This window comes from Carcharodon carcharias, chromosome 10 (genome assembly GCF_017639515.1).
Source record: "Carcharodon carcharias isolate sCarCar2 chromosome 10, sCarCar2.pri, whole genome shotgun sequence".
In the NCBI taxonomy this organism is placed as follows: Eukaryota; Metazoa; Chordata; class Chondrichthyes; order Lamniformes; family Lamnidae; genus Carcharodon; species Carcharodon carcharias.
In genome coordinates, this window is record NC_054476.1 from 144,404,992 (window position 1) to 144,421,324 (window position 16,333).

Genomic DNA, 16,333 nt, shown 5'->3' on the forward strand with positions numbered 1-16,333 from the left:
TCTACACTGTCCCCGTCAAACACTCCCAGGCCAGGTGCAACACAGGGTCAGATGCTAATATTTACCTGGAATCGGAATAATCTTGTTCTGACTTTATCTCATTAAAGGAGCCTGAAGACTGAACTTTGTGGCCAGTCCGTTCCCATACCAACAGGGCCTCAAACCCCACCCCCAAAACCAACAGTCGGCATTGTTAAATTCAGCAACAGTTTCATGGCCTCCCATTGGATGGTTTTTATTGAAATCCCAGGGAAATGGTAAATACTGCTTGTTAAGACTGTTTCTACAGGATTTCTAGCCATGGTACATTGGGGGATTTGGGGAAGCCCAATAGAACATCGTCCCAGCATCTTTGCACCAGAGATGGGAGATCAACATCAGGCTGGCCTTTGATGGTCTTCTTGTCCTGAAAATGGTGGGAATGAAGGTGGATCATGTATGAAGGAGCATTATTCTTGACTCTGGAGGCACCAGCAATTGATGCCACTGTCATGGGCCACCTTCATACCATTGTATACCTATCTCTGTAACCTTCTTCTTCCCTACAACCCACAGAGATTTCAGCACTCCTCTAATTCTGGCCTCTTGCACATCCCCCAATTATAATCAGTGCGCCGTGGCTTCCTCTCCGCCATGCATTCAGCCCTAAGCTCAGGAATTTCTGTACTAAACCTCTCTGCCCCTCTCTCTCTCTCTCTCTCCTCCTTTAAGACGCTCCTTAAAACCTGCCTCTTTGACTAAGTCTTTGGTCACCTGTCCTAATTTCTTGCCTGATATGACTCTGTACCAAATTATGTTTGATAATCACTCCTGTGAAGTATCTTGGAATATTTTCCAATATTGAAGGTGCCATATAAATGCAAGTTGTTGTTGCAACTGAAGTATATTTTCATTTACTCATATAGTTCCATAACTCTGATTTTAAATAACCAGTTATATTGTGTTGACTGTCCCTCAGGGTCACAGGTACAGACACGCAGCAGTATTAAACAATTCACTGTCCTTAAAAAACAGCCACTTACTTCAGTCCCAGGAATAAAGCCTGTAGCCATAGCCAGCAGAGAAACAACATGATCAGCATGTTGGGAAACGCGAAGCCAAACCACGAGGCAAAATTAATCACATCTCCATTGTCCGGAAATAGCCTTCACAAACACAAGATCAAAAAGAACTCATTAAAATATACTCACATTCTTTCATAAAACACCTTTTCAGTGGCCTGTTTTTACTCATTCTTGGGATGTGAGCATTGCTAGCAAGACCAGCACGTATTGCCCATCCCTAACTGCCCAGGGGAAGGGGTGGTGAGCTGCCTTCTTGAATACAACTGAGTGCCTTGCTAGACCCTTTTAGAGGGTGGTTTAGAATCAACCACATTGCTGTGGGTCTGGAGTCACATGGAGGCCAGTCCGGGTAAGGGTCTGGAGTCACATGGAGGCCAGTCCGGGTAAGGGTCTGGAGTCACATGGAGGCCAGTCCAGGTAAGGGACGGCAGATTTCCTTCCCTAAAGAATATTCGTGAACTAGATGGGTTTTTATGACATTTCAGTACTTTCATGGCCACCATTACTAAGACTAGCTTTTTAATACAGATTTTATTGAATGAATTGAATTTAAATTCCCCCAACTGCCATGGTGGGATTTGAACCCATGTTCAGAGCTCTAAATGACTAGTCCAGTCACATAACCACTATGCTATATACCCCTAAACTGACAGAGAATGAGAGAGATTGCTATGATGATCAGAACAGGAGGATGCCATTCAGTCTGTCCCACCATTCAGTTAGATCATGGTTGATCTGTATCTTCTCTCCATGTACCTTCTTTGGTTTCCTTAATCCCCTTACCCAACAAAATCAATCAAACCCAGTTTTGAAATTTCCTATTGATCCCCAGTCTCAATGGGCTTTTGGAGGGAGAGAGTTCCAGATTTCCACTCCCTTTTGTGTGAACAAGTGTTTCCTGACATCACCCATGAATGGCCTGGCTCCAATTTTAAGGTTCTGTCCTGTTGTTCTGGACTCACACTCCTCACAGGAATTATCTCTATCTACCCCATCAAATCCTTTAATCATTTTTAACACCTCAATATGATCACACCTTAACCTTCTATACTCAAAGAACTACAAGCCTAACCTGTGAAACTCTTGATTTAAGCCATAATTCAACCCTTTTAGCCCCAGTATCATTCTGATGAATCTGCACCACACTCCCTCCAGGGGCAATGCTGAGGTGCGGTGCCCGGAACTGAACACAGTTACTCCAGATGGGTCTGACTGGAGCTTTATATAAACTGTAACATCAGTTCCGCTCCTTTGTATTCCAGCTCCATCGAGATAAAGACCAATATCCTATTAGCTTTTTGAATTATTGCCCACCAATGATTTCTGTACTTGGATCCTTAAATCTCTCTCTCTCTGCTCCTTCAGTTTTTAACTTCCCATCATTTAAAAAATACTCTGTTGTATCCTGCCTCAGCTCAAAGTGGATCACCTCACAGTTTCCCCATGGAAGAACTTCTTCACAAAAGGGGAATGGAAATCTGGAACTCTTTCTCCCAAAATGCTGTTGAGACTGGGGGCTGGATTTTCACTACCGAGGTAGGTAACTCCCTCCGTACTTCCCCTCCGACAGTGCAACGTTCCGTCAGTACAGATGCTTTGGCAGTGTGGTGCTCCCTCAGTACTTACCCTCCAAAAGTACAGCGCTCCCTGAGTACAGCCCATCCGACAGTGTGGCACTCCCTCAGTACTGCCCCTCCAACAGTGCGGCACTCCCTCAGTACTGACCTTCTGACAGGGCAGCGCTCCCTTAGTACTGCCCATCTGTCAGTGCAGCACTCCATCAGTATTTATGCTCTGGGCAGTGTGGTGCTCCCTCATTACTTACCCTCCAAAAGTGCAGCACTTCCTCAGTATTGACCTTCTGACAGTGCAGCGCTCCTCAGTACTGACCCTCCAACAGTGTAGCATTTCCCCAGTACTGCCCCTCCAACAGTGCGGCTCTCCCTCAGTACTGACCCTGTGACAGTACAGCAGCCCTCAGTACTGCTGCTCCGATAGTGCAGCATTGCCTCAGTACTGCCCCTTCGACAGTGCAGCATTCCCTCATACTGAGTCTCCGACAGTGCAGCACTCCCTCAGTAACGACCTTTCGACAGTGCAGCACTCCCTCATACTGACCCTCCAGCAGCGCAGCGCTCCCTCAGTACTGACTCTCCGACAGTGCAGCACTCCCTCAGCACTGACCCTTCAACAGTGCTGCACTCGCTCAGTTCTGACCCTCCAATAGAACGGCGATCAGGAATTTAATTTTAAGCGGAATAAAATGAGGTTGGGACTGATACATAAGAAGGAACAGTTTAGTAAATAACAGCACATTCCACACAAGTACAGCTTTTGAGAGGAATTGTTTGGATAGTGTAAAATGAAGCACTCACTGGTTCATTTGCCCCTTCAGTACCAGGTTGGGGCCAGTGCCAGTCAGAGTTGCAGTGCCACCGATACTGGCTGCATAGCAGATGCACAAAGTCAGACCTTTATGCATGTCCTTCTCATGTTGATCATGGGATCCTATCGGAACCTTGGAAACATTCAAGTTATTCTGCTGAACATTTGCCTCTTTAGATGAAGTAGCTACATCTACAGGATACAGAGGAAAAAAATGTCACAAACATTACCTCATGTCCAGTGGGGCAGACTCTTTTGTTAAGTATGATTTGCGAATATGGTGCAACAGCGATAAGGAGAAGTGGGAGACGCTTGCATGGCCATGGCTCATAAGAAATAGGAGCAGGAGTAGGCCATTTGGCCTCTCAAACCTGCTCTGTCATTCAATAAAAGCATGGCTAATCTGATTGTAACCTTAACTCCGCTTTCCTGCCTGTCCCCCATAACCTGTGTTATATTGTTATATCATTAATAGAATTAGGGATTATATTGTTATGCCCATATATTTCCAGATTGCCGCTTCACTCACTACCTCACTAAGTAACAATATATCAGTCCATAAGCAAACTGAAAGCCACAAGACATAACACTTAAAATCCAGTTTAGGTTAAAATCTATCTAACTCAGCTTTCTGTATACTGACCCAGCCTTCATTGCTGTCTGGGGTGGAGAATTCCAAAGATTCACCACCCTCTGAGAGAAGAAATTCTTCCTTTTCTCTGTCTTAAATAGGAAACCCCTTATAACTGTGCCCCCTAGTTCGAGATTCCCCCATGAGAGGAACCATCCTTTCAGCATCCGCCCTGTCAAGCCTCCTCAGGATCTGTTTCTATAAGATCACCTCTTATTCTTCTAAACTCCTGTAAGGAACTTGATGTATTGGACAGGTTTCTTACTTGAAGCAGATAACTTTATTACAGAGCTCTTTTAGAAGCTACATGCCTGAACCAGGTCCACGACAAGACAGCTCTACCCCTAAGATTACCCGCACTTAGGGCTCATTCATCAGTACAATCACATGACCCCTAAAGGCAGTAGGAAAGGTTACATCTACAATTGCTACATTTCCTCCCCCTTTAGTTTTTTTTACATTTCCTATTTACAAAGAATATCTTAATCCACAATATATACATAGATACACAAGTCGTGCGATTAAAGACTAAGTCTCTGAGGTGGTTTTCTAATTCAGCTAGAGCGGCATAGCTCTGTAACTTGAGATTCTCCCACTGGATCGACATGATTAGGAACTGCAGCATCAGGGACATCCTTAGACTGTGGTAGTTCAGTATTAGGTAATTCAACAGAGACATCAGGCATGTCTATTCTAGATCGATCTGGCACCTCAGGGATTAATGTTTCAACATCAATTACAGAGGGAATAGCTGGTTGTTGGAATGTTTCTCTACTCCTTAGATGATTCACATGTTTTCAAACAATCCAGTCTTCCACTTCCACTTGGAATGACAAAGGCCCAGTTTGAGACAGTTATACCAGGAACCCAACTCGGTCCATTTTCAAAATACCATATGAGAACTGTATCTCCCGCAGTAAATCTTCGAGCTTTGTTATGAATATCTTGATTCAATTTCTGACTAGTCTGGTTCTTCTCTACCTTCCTCTCTAAACTTGGAAACACCAGACTTAACCTTGTACGAAGATGGTGTTTCATCAGTAATTCTGATGGTGTTGAACCATAGTTGCATGAGGAATCGTACAATAATTGAGAAGAAAACGTGAAATTCGAGTTTCTAACGTTCCTTCGGATAACTTCCTCATTCCTGATTTGAAAGTTTTCACTGCTCTTTCTGCTAACCCATTTGATGAGGGATGATATGGTGATGTTTTAGTATGTTCCACTCCATTTAAACTCATGAATCTCTGGAATTCTGTTCTAGTGAAGACAGTAGTTATCTGAAACAATGGCTTCTGGTAGGTCATGTTTACTAAAACATTGGCGCAGCTTTTCAATAGTTGGACATGATGTTAGTGATCTAACTTCATACACATCCATCCACTTAGAATGTGCTATTCCATCTGTAATTGATGATCAACAAAAACATGGTATTTAAAAATGGACCTACATAATCTATATGTAGTCTAACCCAGGGTCAACCAGGCCACTCCCTCGAATGCAGTGGAGCTGAAACAGCAACTTCTGTTGTTGCTGACACTGGAGACAGTGCTTGACCATTCTTTCAATGTCATTGTCTATTCCTGGCCCCAGACATAGCTTCGCGCAAGATTCTTCATCTTCAAAATGCTTGGATGTGCACTGTGAAGATCTGTCAAGAGTGATTCTCTTCCTTGCGAAGGGACAACTCTTGATCCCCACAAGATTCCATCTTGACAACTTAACTCTGTTTTATGGGTATGGAATGGTCTTATCTCTTCAGAGACTGGTGAATTCAACCATACTTGCAATACCTTGTCTCGGACTTTTGACAAAGTTGGATCCTTGTTTGTCCAATTCCTTATTTGCTTCGCACAGATCAGCAAAAAGTCCAAGAAATTCAACACAAGTACAACTTCTTGTGGCACTAGAGCATGTACAATGCTGCCTGGTAATGGAAGCCAATTGAGTGCCTCTTCATTTGCAATATGCACACCAGGTGTACTCAAACGCCAATAAGACTAAATCAATGTTGAATTTTTGCTGAGGCTATCGGCGGAATAGCTTTATCTTCAAAAAATAAACCAATTAGTGGTTTATGGCCCGACACTATGCTGGAGTGTCATCATGCAGATACTGATGGAATTTCTTCACTCTAAATATAACAGGTAAACTTTCCTTCTTGGCTGCAGAGAAGGTTCTGCAGACATAGCCTATTGGTCTTTTGAAACCATCTTCCATCCTGTGTGACAACACCGCTCCCACATCATAAGGAGATGCATCACAGATTAATATTAACTCTTTTGATGGGTCATGATGTATGAGTAGACATGATGAGTGTATTAGCTTCTTGACTTTTACGAAGGCTTCTTGTTGTTGGTGCATTCCATGAGCAACGATGGCTCTTTTTAAATTATAAGTGTAAAGGTGCTAACACTGTTGACAAGTTTGGCATGAAGCGTCTGTAATAATTTATCATGCCCTAAAAAAAAGGAGAGGACACCTCCTTGATTGCCCTTTCTCCTCTACTGGATGCAACCCCTGGGCACCCACTCGGTGACCCAAGTAAGTGACTTCGGTTGCTTGGAAAGTACACTCCTCTCTCTTTAATTGTACACCAGCTTCCAAAAATCTTCTTAAAACCTCTTCTAGGTTGGCCAAATGTTCGGCTTCCATTGATCCTGTGATCAGGACGTCATCTAGGTACACAAACACTTGGGGAAGTCCTTACAATAGGTTTTCCATGGTCTTTTGGAAGATTGCACAGGCAGGTGATGCACCAAAGGGTAGGCGTGTATATTGGTACAGGCCCTTGTGCATGTTGATGGTCACATACCCTCTTGATGTGCTGTCCAGCTCTAGCTGTTGGTATACATGGCTCATGTCCAGTTTGGTGTAGGATTTTCCTCCAACTACTTTAGCATACAAATCTTCAATCCTCGGGATAAGATATTTATCTAATTTAGCAACCTTGTTCACAGTTAATTCATAGTCTCCGCAAAAGCAAATAGTTTGATCTGATTTCATCACAGGGACTATGGGTGTTGCCCATTCCGAAAATTGGACTGGCTGGATGATGCCGACCTTCTTTAATTGCACAGTTCTGTATCCCTCTCCTTTAGCGCAGAAGGCACAGGGTCTGGCCTTAAAGAACCGGGGAGGGGGGGTGGGGGGGGGGGGGGGGGTGTCACCTCCAAATCTACATATATTTTTGCTTGTAAGCCTTTTATCTTTATCAATTATTCATGAGATATGCTGTCGACTTCCTTAACAGCTCAGGAATTCCTCCTGTTCTCACTTGGAATATTTCTGACCAGTTGAGCTTAATTTTTGTAACCAATCGCAGCCCAGACTACGTCCTTCGCCTGTTACATTGATCACTGGAAGCTGGGCTGTCTGTTGCTTATAGGACACAAGAAGAGTGGTGCTGCCTTTCAACTGTATTGACTCTCCAGTGTATGTATTCAGCTGAACAGTGGTTTGCTTCAGATTCAGTGGCTGGGTACCTTCACTTAGGTATTTAAATGTGTGTTCTCCCACCACTGTGGTCGATGCTCATGTGTCTACCTCCATGCCTAGAGGTATCCCAGACACTTGAAGCGTGATGGTAATTGGTTCAGTTTTTACTGCTATAACATTGTATAGGAAATAGATATCAATATCAGCAGCTTCTGGTTCAATTGTATTTAATCATCTTGGTCTGCTATCTGATTGGCTGTCTCAATTTTGTCCTGCGTTGCTTTATAACGTGCCCTTTTTTGTGGCAGTAGTAGCATTCTGCCTCCTTAAATATACAGGTTTCTGGTACATCGTTACCCCCCACATCGGTAACAGATTGATTTCTGAATCGCTGCTGAGTTGCTTCCACGATGCTGTTTTGTTTTTCGAGCAGCAGAGACTGTCTCCCTCTTCACTGTTGTCTCTCTGGTTTTTGCACCGTGCCTGGAGGTCGGTTCCTGCCCCAGCTAAAGAATGGTGCCATGTTGCATTTTCTGTAAAGCCTGCGAGTCTCCCCGCAGCACTCTCCATTACTAGCATTATTTCCATGGCGCGCTTCAAATCAACATTAACTTCAGCAAATAAACGGCACCGAATGGCATCGTTGTGTATGCTGCAAACCAACTAGACCCGCAACATGTCATTGAGGGTATCCCTGAAGTCGCAGTGCTCAGTTAACTGTTTCAACTTTGCGAGATAAGTTGTGATGGACTCACCCTGGGCCCTTACTCTAGAGTTGAACTTAAATCTCTGCATAATTACCAATGGCTTCGGCTGAAAATGTGTCTTCACGAGGTCTGCCAGCTCATTAAAAGATTTAGAATTAGGCACCTTCGGGGCCGTCTGACTGAGTTATATGCCTTGCTACCACAGACACTTAAAAGAATTGCTCTCTGCTTCTCCTGTGCTGTTATTTCATTCACCATGAAATAAAACCCTAGGCACTCTATGTACTGGCTCCAGTTTTCCATGGTCGAATCAAATGGGTCAATTCTGCTGAACAGTGGCACGACTGGTGAGCATACTTTTCCTTCTCTTCTTGAGAATTGGTGTAATCACATTCACAAGGCGAGGCACAGCGTCGGAGCTGTTTATCCTCGTCGCTAATTGTAATAAACTAAATGTAGCAGACAGGTTTCTTACTTGAATCAGATGATTTTATTACAGAGCTCGTTTAGAAGCTATATGCTTGAGCCAGGTCCATGACTAGAAAGCTCTGCCCCTAAGATTACCAGAATTAGGGTTCATTCATCAGTACAATCATGTGACCCCTAAAGGCAGTAGGAAAGGTTATACCTACAATCACTACAATTCCAACGGGTATAGGCCCAACCTGTCCAACTTTTCCTCATAAGACAAACCCCTTCATCCCATAATCAGCCTGGTGAACTTTCTCTCAACTGCTTCCAATTCAAGTTTCTCCTTAAGGAAGGAGACCAAAGCTGAACGCGATACTCTAGGTACATTCTCACCAAGGTCCTGAACAGATGTAGCAAGACTTCCTCACATTTATTCTCCATCCCCCTGGCTGTAAAAGGCCAACATTCCATTTGCTTTCCTAATTGCTTGCTGTACCTGCATGTTATCTTCTTGTGATTCATGATCAGGGACACCCAGATGCCTCTGCATCCTGCATTCTGCAGTCTCTCTCCACTTAAATAATATTCTGCTTTTCTCAAGTGTGTGATGCTGATGCACAAATACTGAACAAGTGGTTAGTGCGTCCAGTGCTCACTCTGTGAGGCAGAACTGGATGTTCAAGGTTAAATAGGGAAGACAATGGGGGTGATGAATATTTGATTCATGAGATTATTACACAGCACACTTTCTCCATCCAGACTCTGTGCCCTGATGGTGCAGATTATTGCTACACATGTAAAGAATGATTGGGGTAGACAGTGAAAAGAAGTAAGTTAAGCTGGAGAGGGGGGAAGAATAGCCCAGGGGCAACTGTCGACCACCTGCCACAATCTGCAATATCACAAGAGTTAGAACCACATCTCTCTGGCTCAGTAACACCCTGGACACTGACCAGCTGTCCACACCACCCTCCCTCCCAACCCCCTCACAGGGATTTGAATCCCCTGGGGCTGCTTAGACTTCCACTGTGAATGGCCTCCTTCTGTGTTATAATGACTCTGAAACACGCATGGCCTGGGGAGTGGGAGTGAAGTGAGAAATCTTATTAAAGACACCTCATTGAGTGAGTTAATGTGTTAGAGACCTGACAACTCCATGTCAGGAATGGTGCTCTTTGACTCCACTTCCTTTTCATGAGCAGAAGAACGGGAATTTCCCAATTCCATCCTTGCTGCCTCGTCAGTGCTGCTGAGCTGGTCAAGCACGGCCTTTGCGATGGGGACCATCATTGCAGTGGTGGCTGTGTTACTGATCCACATTGAGAGGAATGCTGTCACGGCCATGAACCCCAACATTAACCTGGAAAGGATAGAAACAAGCCAGTTGGCGACGTGAAAATAGCTTCCAGCCCATCAAAGCCCCCACCTCTCGCTAATATCCCCTCCCTTAGGACATTAACCCATCGAAGCCCCTCCCTTGGGACATTAACCCATCGAAGCCCCTCCCTCGGGACATTAACCCATCAAAGCCCCTCCCTCGGGACATTAACTGTCTGATGAAGTTCATCTCTAAAGCAGATGTGGGGAACAGCCTTGACCGCATGTGGGTGTTGGAATATCTTGTGCTCTGGGCTCCGAGTGGGGACCACAAGCAGACTGGAGGCAATATTGCTTCAAGCATTCCTGATGCTGAAGCTTATTTCTCCTTCTCTCACTACCCACTCTTCCCCCCCACCCCCACCCCACCCATGGACATTGAATATTCTACATTTACAGGACCTGACATTGTCCTGAAATAAATTGCATAGGGAACTACTTCCTGTCCTTTTATCCTGCTTTCTAATTCTATGCATTAATGTTCACTGTGTGCTTGATGCCATCTGTAACACAACTGGACAAAGGATAGAAGTCTTACAGAGCTGGCTTGACACCCACAAGGAGCAGGGCTCTCAGTGCGATGCGTTTGTGAAGATTCCAATGTTCAATAGCTATGGCAACCATTAACCCACCAAGGAATAGGACGTTGGTGTCCTTCAAGTACTGTTTGGACACCTGAAACAGAAAGTACACAGTCATACAACATCACATTGAGGCCATGTGGGTATGTAACACATCCTGAGACAAGGACCAGTCTGCATTGCCAAAAACTAGACTGGGATGGGTTGTAGTCAGTGACCTCCATTCACACTGGGAACAGTGGGTTATTGTCAGTGATCCCCATTCACACTGGGAACAGTGGGTTATGGTCAGTGACCTCCATTCACACTGGGGCCAGTGGGTTATTGTCAGTGACCTCCATTCACACTGGGAACAGTGGGTTGTGGTCAGTGATCTCCATTCACATTGGGAACAGTGGGTTGTGGTCAGTGATCTCCATTCACACTGGGAACAGTAGGATATGGTCAGTGACCTCCATTCACATTGGGAACAGTGGGTTGTGGTCAGTGATCTCCATTTACACTGGGGCCAGTGGGTTATGGTCAGTGATCTGCATTCACACTGGGGCCAGTGGGCTCTGTGCCTCTAGCTAGTGAATGGTATTAGAAGGTTGGCATCAAACAGTGCCCTAGAGAAATCCTGCTGATTGGTTGTAAACCTTTTTTTGGACAGTTTGGGAAAGGTACCAGCTCATTGAGATAATATGGTCAATCCCATGTTGTATTACAGGTTACTGGGCATAAACTAACGAATTGCCAGCCAGAGGAGTCACTTTATCATCAATGTTCAAGGGGAAGATGATGATTATATCATTACAATCTCGTTTCTCTTTAAAGTTTCATTTTTTAAAAATTCATTCACAGGATGTGGACTTTGCTGGCTGGGCCAACATTTATTGCCCATCCCTAATTACCCTTGAGAAGCTGGTGGTGAGCTGCCTTCTTGAACTGCTACAGTCCATGGTGTAGGTACACCCACAGTGCTGTTAGAGATGGGGGTTCCAAGATTTTGACCCAGCAACAGTGAAGTAACGGCGATATATTTCCAAGTCAGGATGGTGAGTGACTTGGAGGGGAACTTCCAGGTGGTGGTCTTCCCATTTATCTGATGCTCTTGTCCTTCTAGATGGTATTGGTCGTGGATTTGGAAGGTGCTGTCTAGGGAGCCTAAGTGAATTCCTACAGTGCATCTTGTAGATGGCACACACTGCTGCTACTATACGTCGGTGGTGGAGGGAGTGAATGCTTGTTGATGTGGGGCCAATCAAGCAGGCTACTTTGTCCTGGAGAGTGTCAACCTTCTTGAGTGTTGTGGGAGCTGCACTCATCCTGTCAAATGGGGAGTTTTCCATCACACTCCTGACTTGTGCCTTGTAGATGGTGGACAGGCTTTGGGGAGTCAGGAGGTGAGTTACCCACTGCCGGATTCCTAGCCTCTGACCTGCTCTTGTAGCCACAGTATTTATATGGCTAGTCCAGTTCAGTTTCTGGTCAATGGTAATCCCCAGGATGCTGATAGTGGGGGATTCAGTAATGGTAATGCCATTGACCATCAAGGGGCAATGGTTAGATTCTTTCTTGTTGAAGATGGTAATTCCCTGGCACTTGTGTGGAGTGAATGTTACTTGCCACTTGGAAGCCCAAGCCTGAATATTGTCCAGGTCTTGCTGCATTTGGACCTGGACTGCGTCAGTATCTGAGGAGTTGCGAATGGTGCTGAACATTATGCAATCAGCAAACATCCCCACTTCTGACCTTATGATGGAAGGAAGGTCATTGAAGAAGCAGCTGAAGATGGTTGTGCCAAGGACACTACCTTGAGGAACTCCTGCAGTGATGTCCTGGAGCTGAGATGACTGACCTCCAACTACCACAACCATCTTCCTTCATGTTAGGTATGACTCCAATCAGTGGAGAATTTTCCCCCTGATTCCCATTGACTCTAGTTTTGCTAGGGCTCCTTGATGCCACACTCTGTCAAATGCCGCCTTGATGTCAAGGGCTGTCACTCCCACCTCACCTCGGGAGTTCAGCTCTTTTGTCCATGTTTGAACCAAGGCTGTAATGAGGTCAAGAGCTGAGTGGCCCTGATGGAACCCAAATTGGGCTTCAGTGAGCAGGTTAATGCTATGCAAGTGCTGCTTGATAGCACTGTTGATGACCCCTTCCATTAGTTTACTGATGATTGAGAGTAAACTGATGGGGCGGTAATTGGCTGGGTTGGATTTGTCCTGCTTTTTGGGTACAGGACATACCTGGTCTACTTTCCACATAGCCGAGTAGATGCCAGCATTGTGGCTGTACTGGAACATCTTATCTACAGGCGCAGCAAGTTCTGAAGCACAAGTCTTCAGTACTCTTGCTGGAATATTGTCACGGCCCATAGCCTTTGCAGTATCCAGTGCCTTCAGCCATTTCTTGATATCATGAGAGTGAATTGAATTGGCTGAATACTGGCATCTGTGATGCTGGGGACCTCCGGAGGAGGCTGAGATGGATCATCCACTCGGCACTTCTGGATGAAGATTGTAGCAAATGCTTCAGCCTTATCTTTTGCACTGATATGCTGGTCTGCTCAGGTTCACAGAAGTGATTTCGGGGACAACAGTGTTGTTTCTGAAACTTACTGTTTTGGATGGCATGATTCCAAATGTTGGGAAAAGTAAAATGGGCAGGAAGGATGTGATAGCCAGGGGGATGACTTCAGTGCACCAATACACAGCCATCAGAAGGACAATATATCCGCAATAGGCTTCCTGTTGGAGAGGGAAACAAAAATCAGATCAGAAGGAAATCCATGGTAGTGACAACAACTTATATTTATATAGCACTTTTAATGTAATGAACTGTCCAAGGTGCTTCACAGGAACATTCCCAAACAGAAGTTGACACCAAGCCACATGAAATGTTAGGAGGGGTGGGCAGAAGTTTGGTCAAAGAACTTTAAGGAACTTCTCAAGGGAGGAGAGACAGGTAGAGGGAGGAGAGATTTAGGGAGGGAGTTCCAGAGCTTAGGGACCAGGCAGCTGAAGGCAATGGGGGCGATAGAAATTGGAGATGCTCAAGAGGCCGGGATTAGTGGAGCACAGGGATCTTAGTGGGCTGTAGGTCTGGAGGTGATTACAGAGATAGGGAGGTGCAAGGCCAGGAAGGGATTTGAAAACAAGGATGAAAATTTTAAAATCAAGGCATTGCCGAACAAGGAGCCAATGTAGGTCAGTAAGCACAGGGTGACAGGGTAACAGGACTTGCTGGGAGTTAAGACAAGGGTAGCAGAGTTTTTGATGAGCTCAAGCGTATGGAGAGTGGAATGTGGGAGTCCAGACAGGAGACAGATGGGAAAGTTGAGGAAATAGAAGTCAAGTTGTAATGAGTACACTCACACTGCAAGAACCAACCTTTGTTTGTAATTCCTAATTCCTTGCTGCACCTGCATACCAGCCTTTTCGGTGTCCTAGTGCCTGAATCACAAAAGGCTAGTATGCAGGTACAGCAAGTAATTAGGAAAGCTAATAGTACTTTATGGTTTATTGTGAGGGGAATTGACTACAAAAGTAAGGAGCTTGTGCTTTAGTTATGCAGGGCATTGGTGAGACCACATCTGGAGTATTGTGTACAATACTGGTCTCCTTACTTAGGGAAAGATGTAAATGTGTTAGCAGCGGTTCAGTGAAGGTTTACTGGGCTAATACCAGGAATGGGTGGGTTGTCTCTTGAGGAAAGGTTAGAAAGGTTAGACTTATATCCGCTGGAGTTTAGAAGAGTGAGAGGTGACTTGATCAAAACCTTTAAGATCCTGAGGGGACTTGACAGGATGGATGTGCAGAGGATGTGGGAGAATCCAGAACTAAGGGTCACGTTTTAAAAATAAGGGGTCACACGTTTAAGACAGAGGTGAGAAATTTTTTCTCTCAGAGTGTTGGGAGTCTTTGGAAATCATCCTCAAAAGGCAGTGGAAGCAGAGTCTTTGAATATTTTTAAGGAAAAGCTAAATAGATTCTTGATTAACAAGGGGGTGAAAGATTATCGGGGTAGATGGGAATGTGGGTCAATCATGATCTTATTGAATGGTAGAGCACGCTCGAGGGGCCGAGTGGCCGACTCCTGCTCCATGTTCGCATGTTTGTAACCTACAAAAATAAATTGCCCGTTGCCTGCTTTCTACCCTTAATTAGCACATTCCTTTAGAAAATATCTTCAACACCTTTTTGTCCTTTTGTCTGTGACATCTTTTGGTTATCTCCACCTATCACTGGCCCTCTATCCAGCTCTTCTTGTCCCACCCCCCACCTTAAACCAGCTTATATTTCACCTCTCTTCTATTTTTACTTAGTTCTGTTGAAGGGTCATTCGGACTCGAAACGTTAACTGTGCTCCTATCCGCAGATGCTGCCAGACCTGCTGAGTTTTCCCAGGTAATTTTGTTTTTGTTTGTGCCCGTTGCTCCCACTCCTCTTCTGCTATAGGTGGAACAGGCCGATCAGTGTTTTACAGATTGAGTCCCTCCTGTTAACGAGCCGGTCCAACGCTCAGCTCCTTCAGCACTTTACAATTCCCAAAAAATATTCCGAGAAAAACATCCCTTCACATTTTCCAAACTGCTCTCAAATCTGAGATTGCACACACATACATACATACACACACACACTGCCATTCTGGTTTTCCGTCTTAAATTGCTAGTTGTTTTAATATGAAACACAGTTTACAGTTGTTTCTAATGATTGTTAGATATCCTGAACCGTATTTCAAGGTGGAAATGGAACTTACTGTGGTCCGAACAACAATGGGTAAAGGCATGAAGAGTATCACAGGGACAGCGAGCAGCAAAGGATCCCTGTAGTTACGAAGTGGTCTGAGCCAGGACAGCATTGTAGATGGTCAGTGGCCGGAGCCTCTCCACTTACTGACAATCCACTCGAGTGACCATCACTAGCTCCAAGATCCCAGTATAATAACTTCTCCAAAAGTTCATCTGTTTTAACTCTCAGTGATCCACTGACCAGTTTAACCTATTCTGGTTATTATTAACCAACTGCCTCCCGGCGTCACAGTGGCTTCGTCACCCGGGAGAGTGGCCTGTCCCACTAAAGGCGGAGGCACCGCCCCCAGAGGCTATCAGCCAATCAACACTTAAATCTCAGCAGCGCCTCCGGTGGTCACTACTGGAACTGAAGGGGATGGGGCCAGTGAGGGAAGTGGGTGTGTGTTTGGTTAGTGCTGGGTGGTGTTACCATGGAGACAGCCCTTTCCACCTGAGGTGGGGATTTGGGGGGTGGGGGGTGGAGGTTCCACGGGCAAATGAGTGCCCAATCAGGAGGGACCCCCACCCCAACCACTCCACAAGAAGGCCACCACGGTTCGTCAGGCAGTCTCCCCACGTGTCAGAGGACCCACCCCCACCTCTGGTAAAATACCTACAGCGACAGGAAGAGACTCTTAGTTGGCTACTTAAAGCTTCAATTGGCCACTGGGTAGGAGGGCCATTTGCCACTGGGAAAATGCCCGTAATAGCCTGAAGGCAATGGGTGCAGCAACCCCCAGCCCTCTCACCTGATTTGTCAGCCTCTCCCTGAATCCCTGTAAAATCTCAGCCACCAGGTGACACTGGGAGGTTGTATATTATCCCCACCAGACCATCGATTTGGGGTTTTGACCACTACCAGCACCCAGTGGCATCAGTGTTTACCCTATATGCAGCTCCTTCAACAGCATCTTCAAAACCTACAACCCCTGCCATCTAGAAGAACAAGGGCAGCAGAT

At 45.3% G+C, this 16,333-nt stretch overlaps 1 protein-coding gene across 3 annotated transcripts in view; it reads right to left on the reverse strand.

The window, feature by feature from the left end:
- LOC121283193 (solute carrier family 13 member 5-like) overlaps positions 1 to 15,596 on the reverse strand; it is an 85,865-nt gene extending 70,269 nt beyond the window's left edge. For 2 of the 3 annotated variants that reach the window (XM_041197441.1, XM_041197440.1), the window contains exons 1-6: positions 15,341 to 15,596; positions 13,201 to 13,329; positions 10,552 to 10,688; positions 9,782 to 9,996; positions 3,440 to 3,641; positions 1,023 to 1,145 (exon numbers count right to left, since the gene is read on the reverse strand). In XM_041197441.1, coding sequence (XP_041053375.1) covers positions 1,023 to 1,145; positions 3,440 to 3,641; positions 9,782 to 9,996; positions 10,552 to 10,688; positions 13,201 to 13,329; positions 15,341 to 15,442 — 908 coding nt within the window. In that variant the 5' untranslated portion in view covers positions 15,443 to 15,596. The remainder of the gene's footprint in view (positions 1 to 1,022; positions 1,146 to 3,439; positions 3,642 to 9,781; positions 9,997 to 10,551; positions 10,689 to 13,200; positions 13,330 to 15,340) is intronic. The other variant, XM_041197442.1, reaches the window with a different exon arrangement.
- Positions 15,597 to 16,333: the final 737 nt, after the last annotated feature.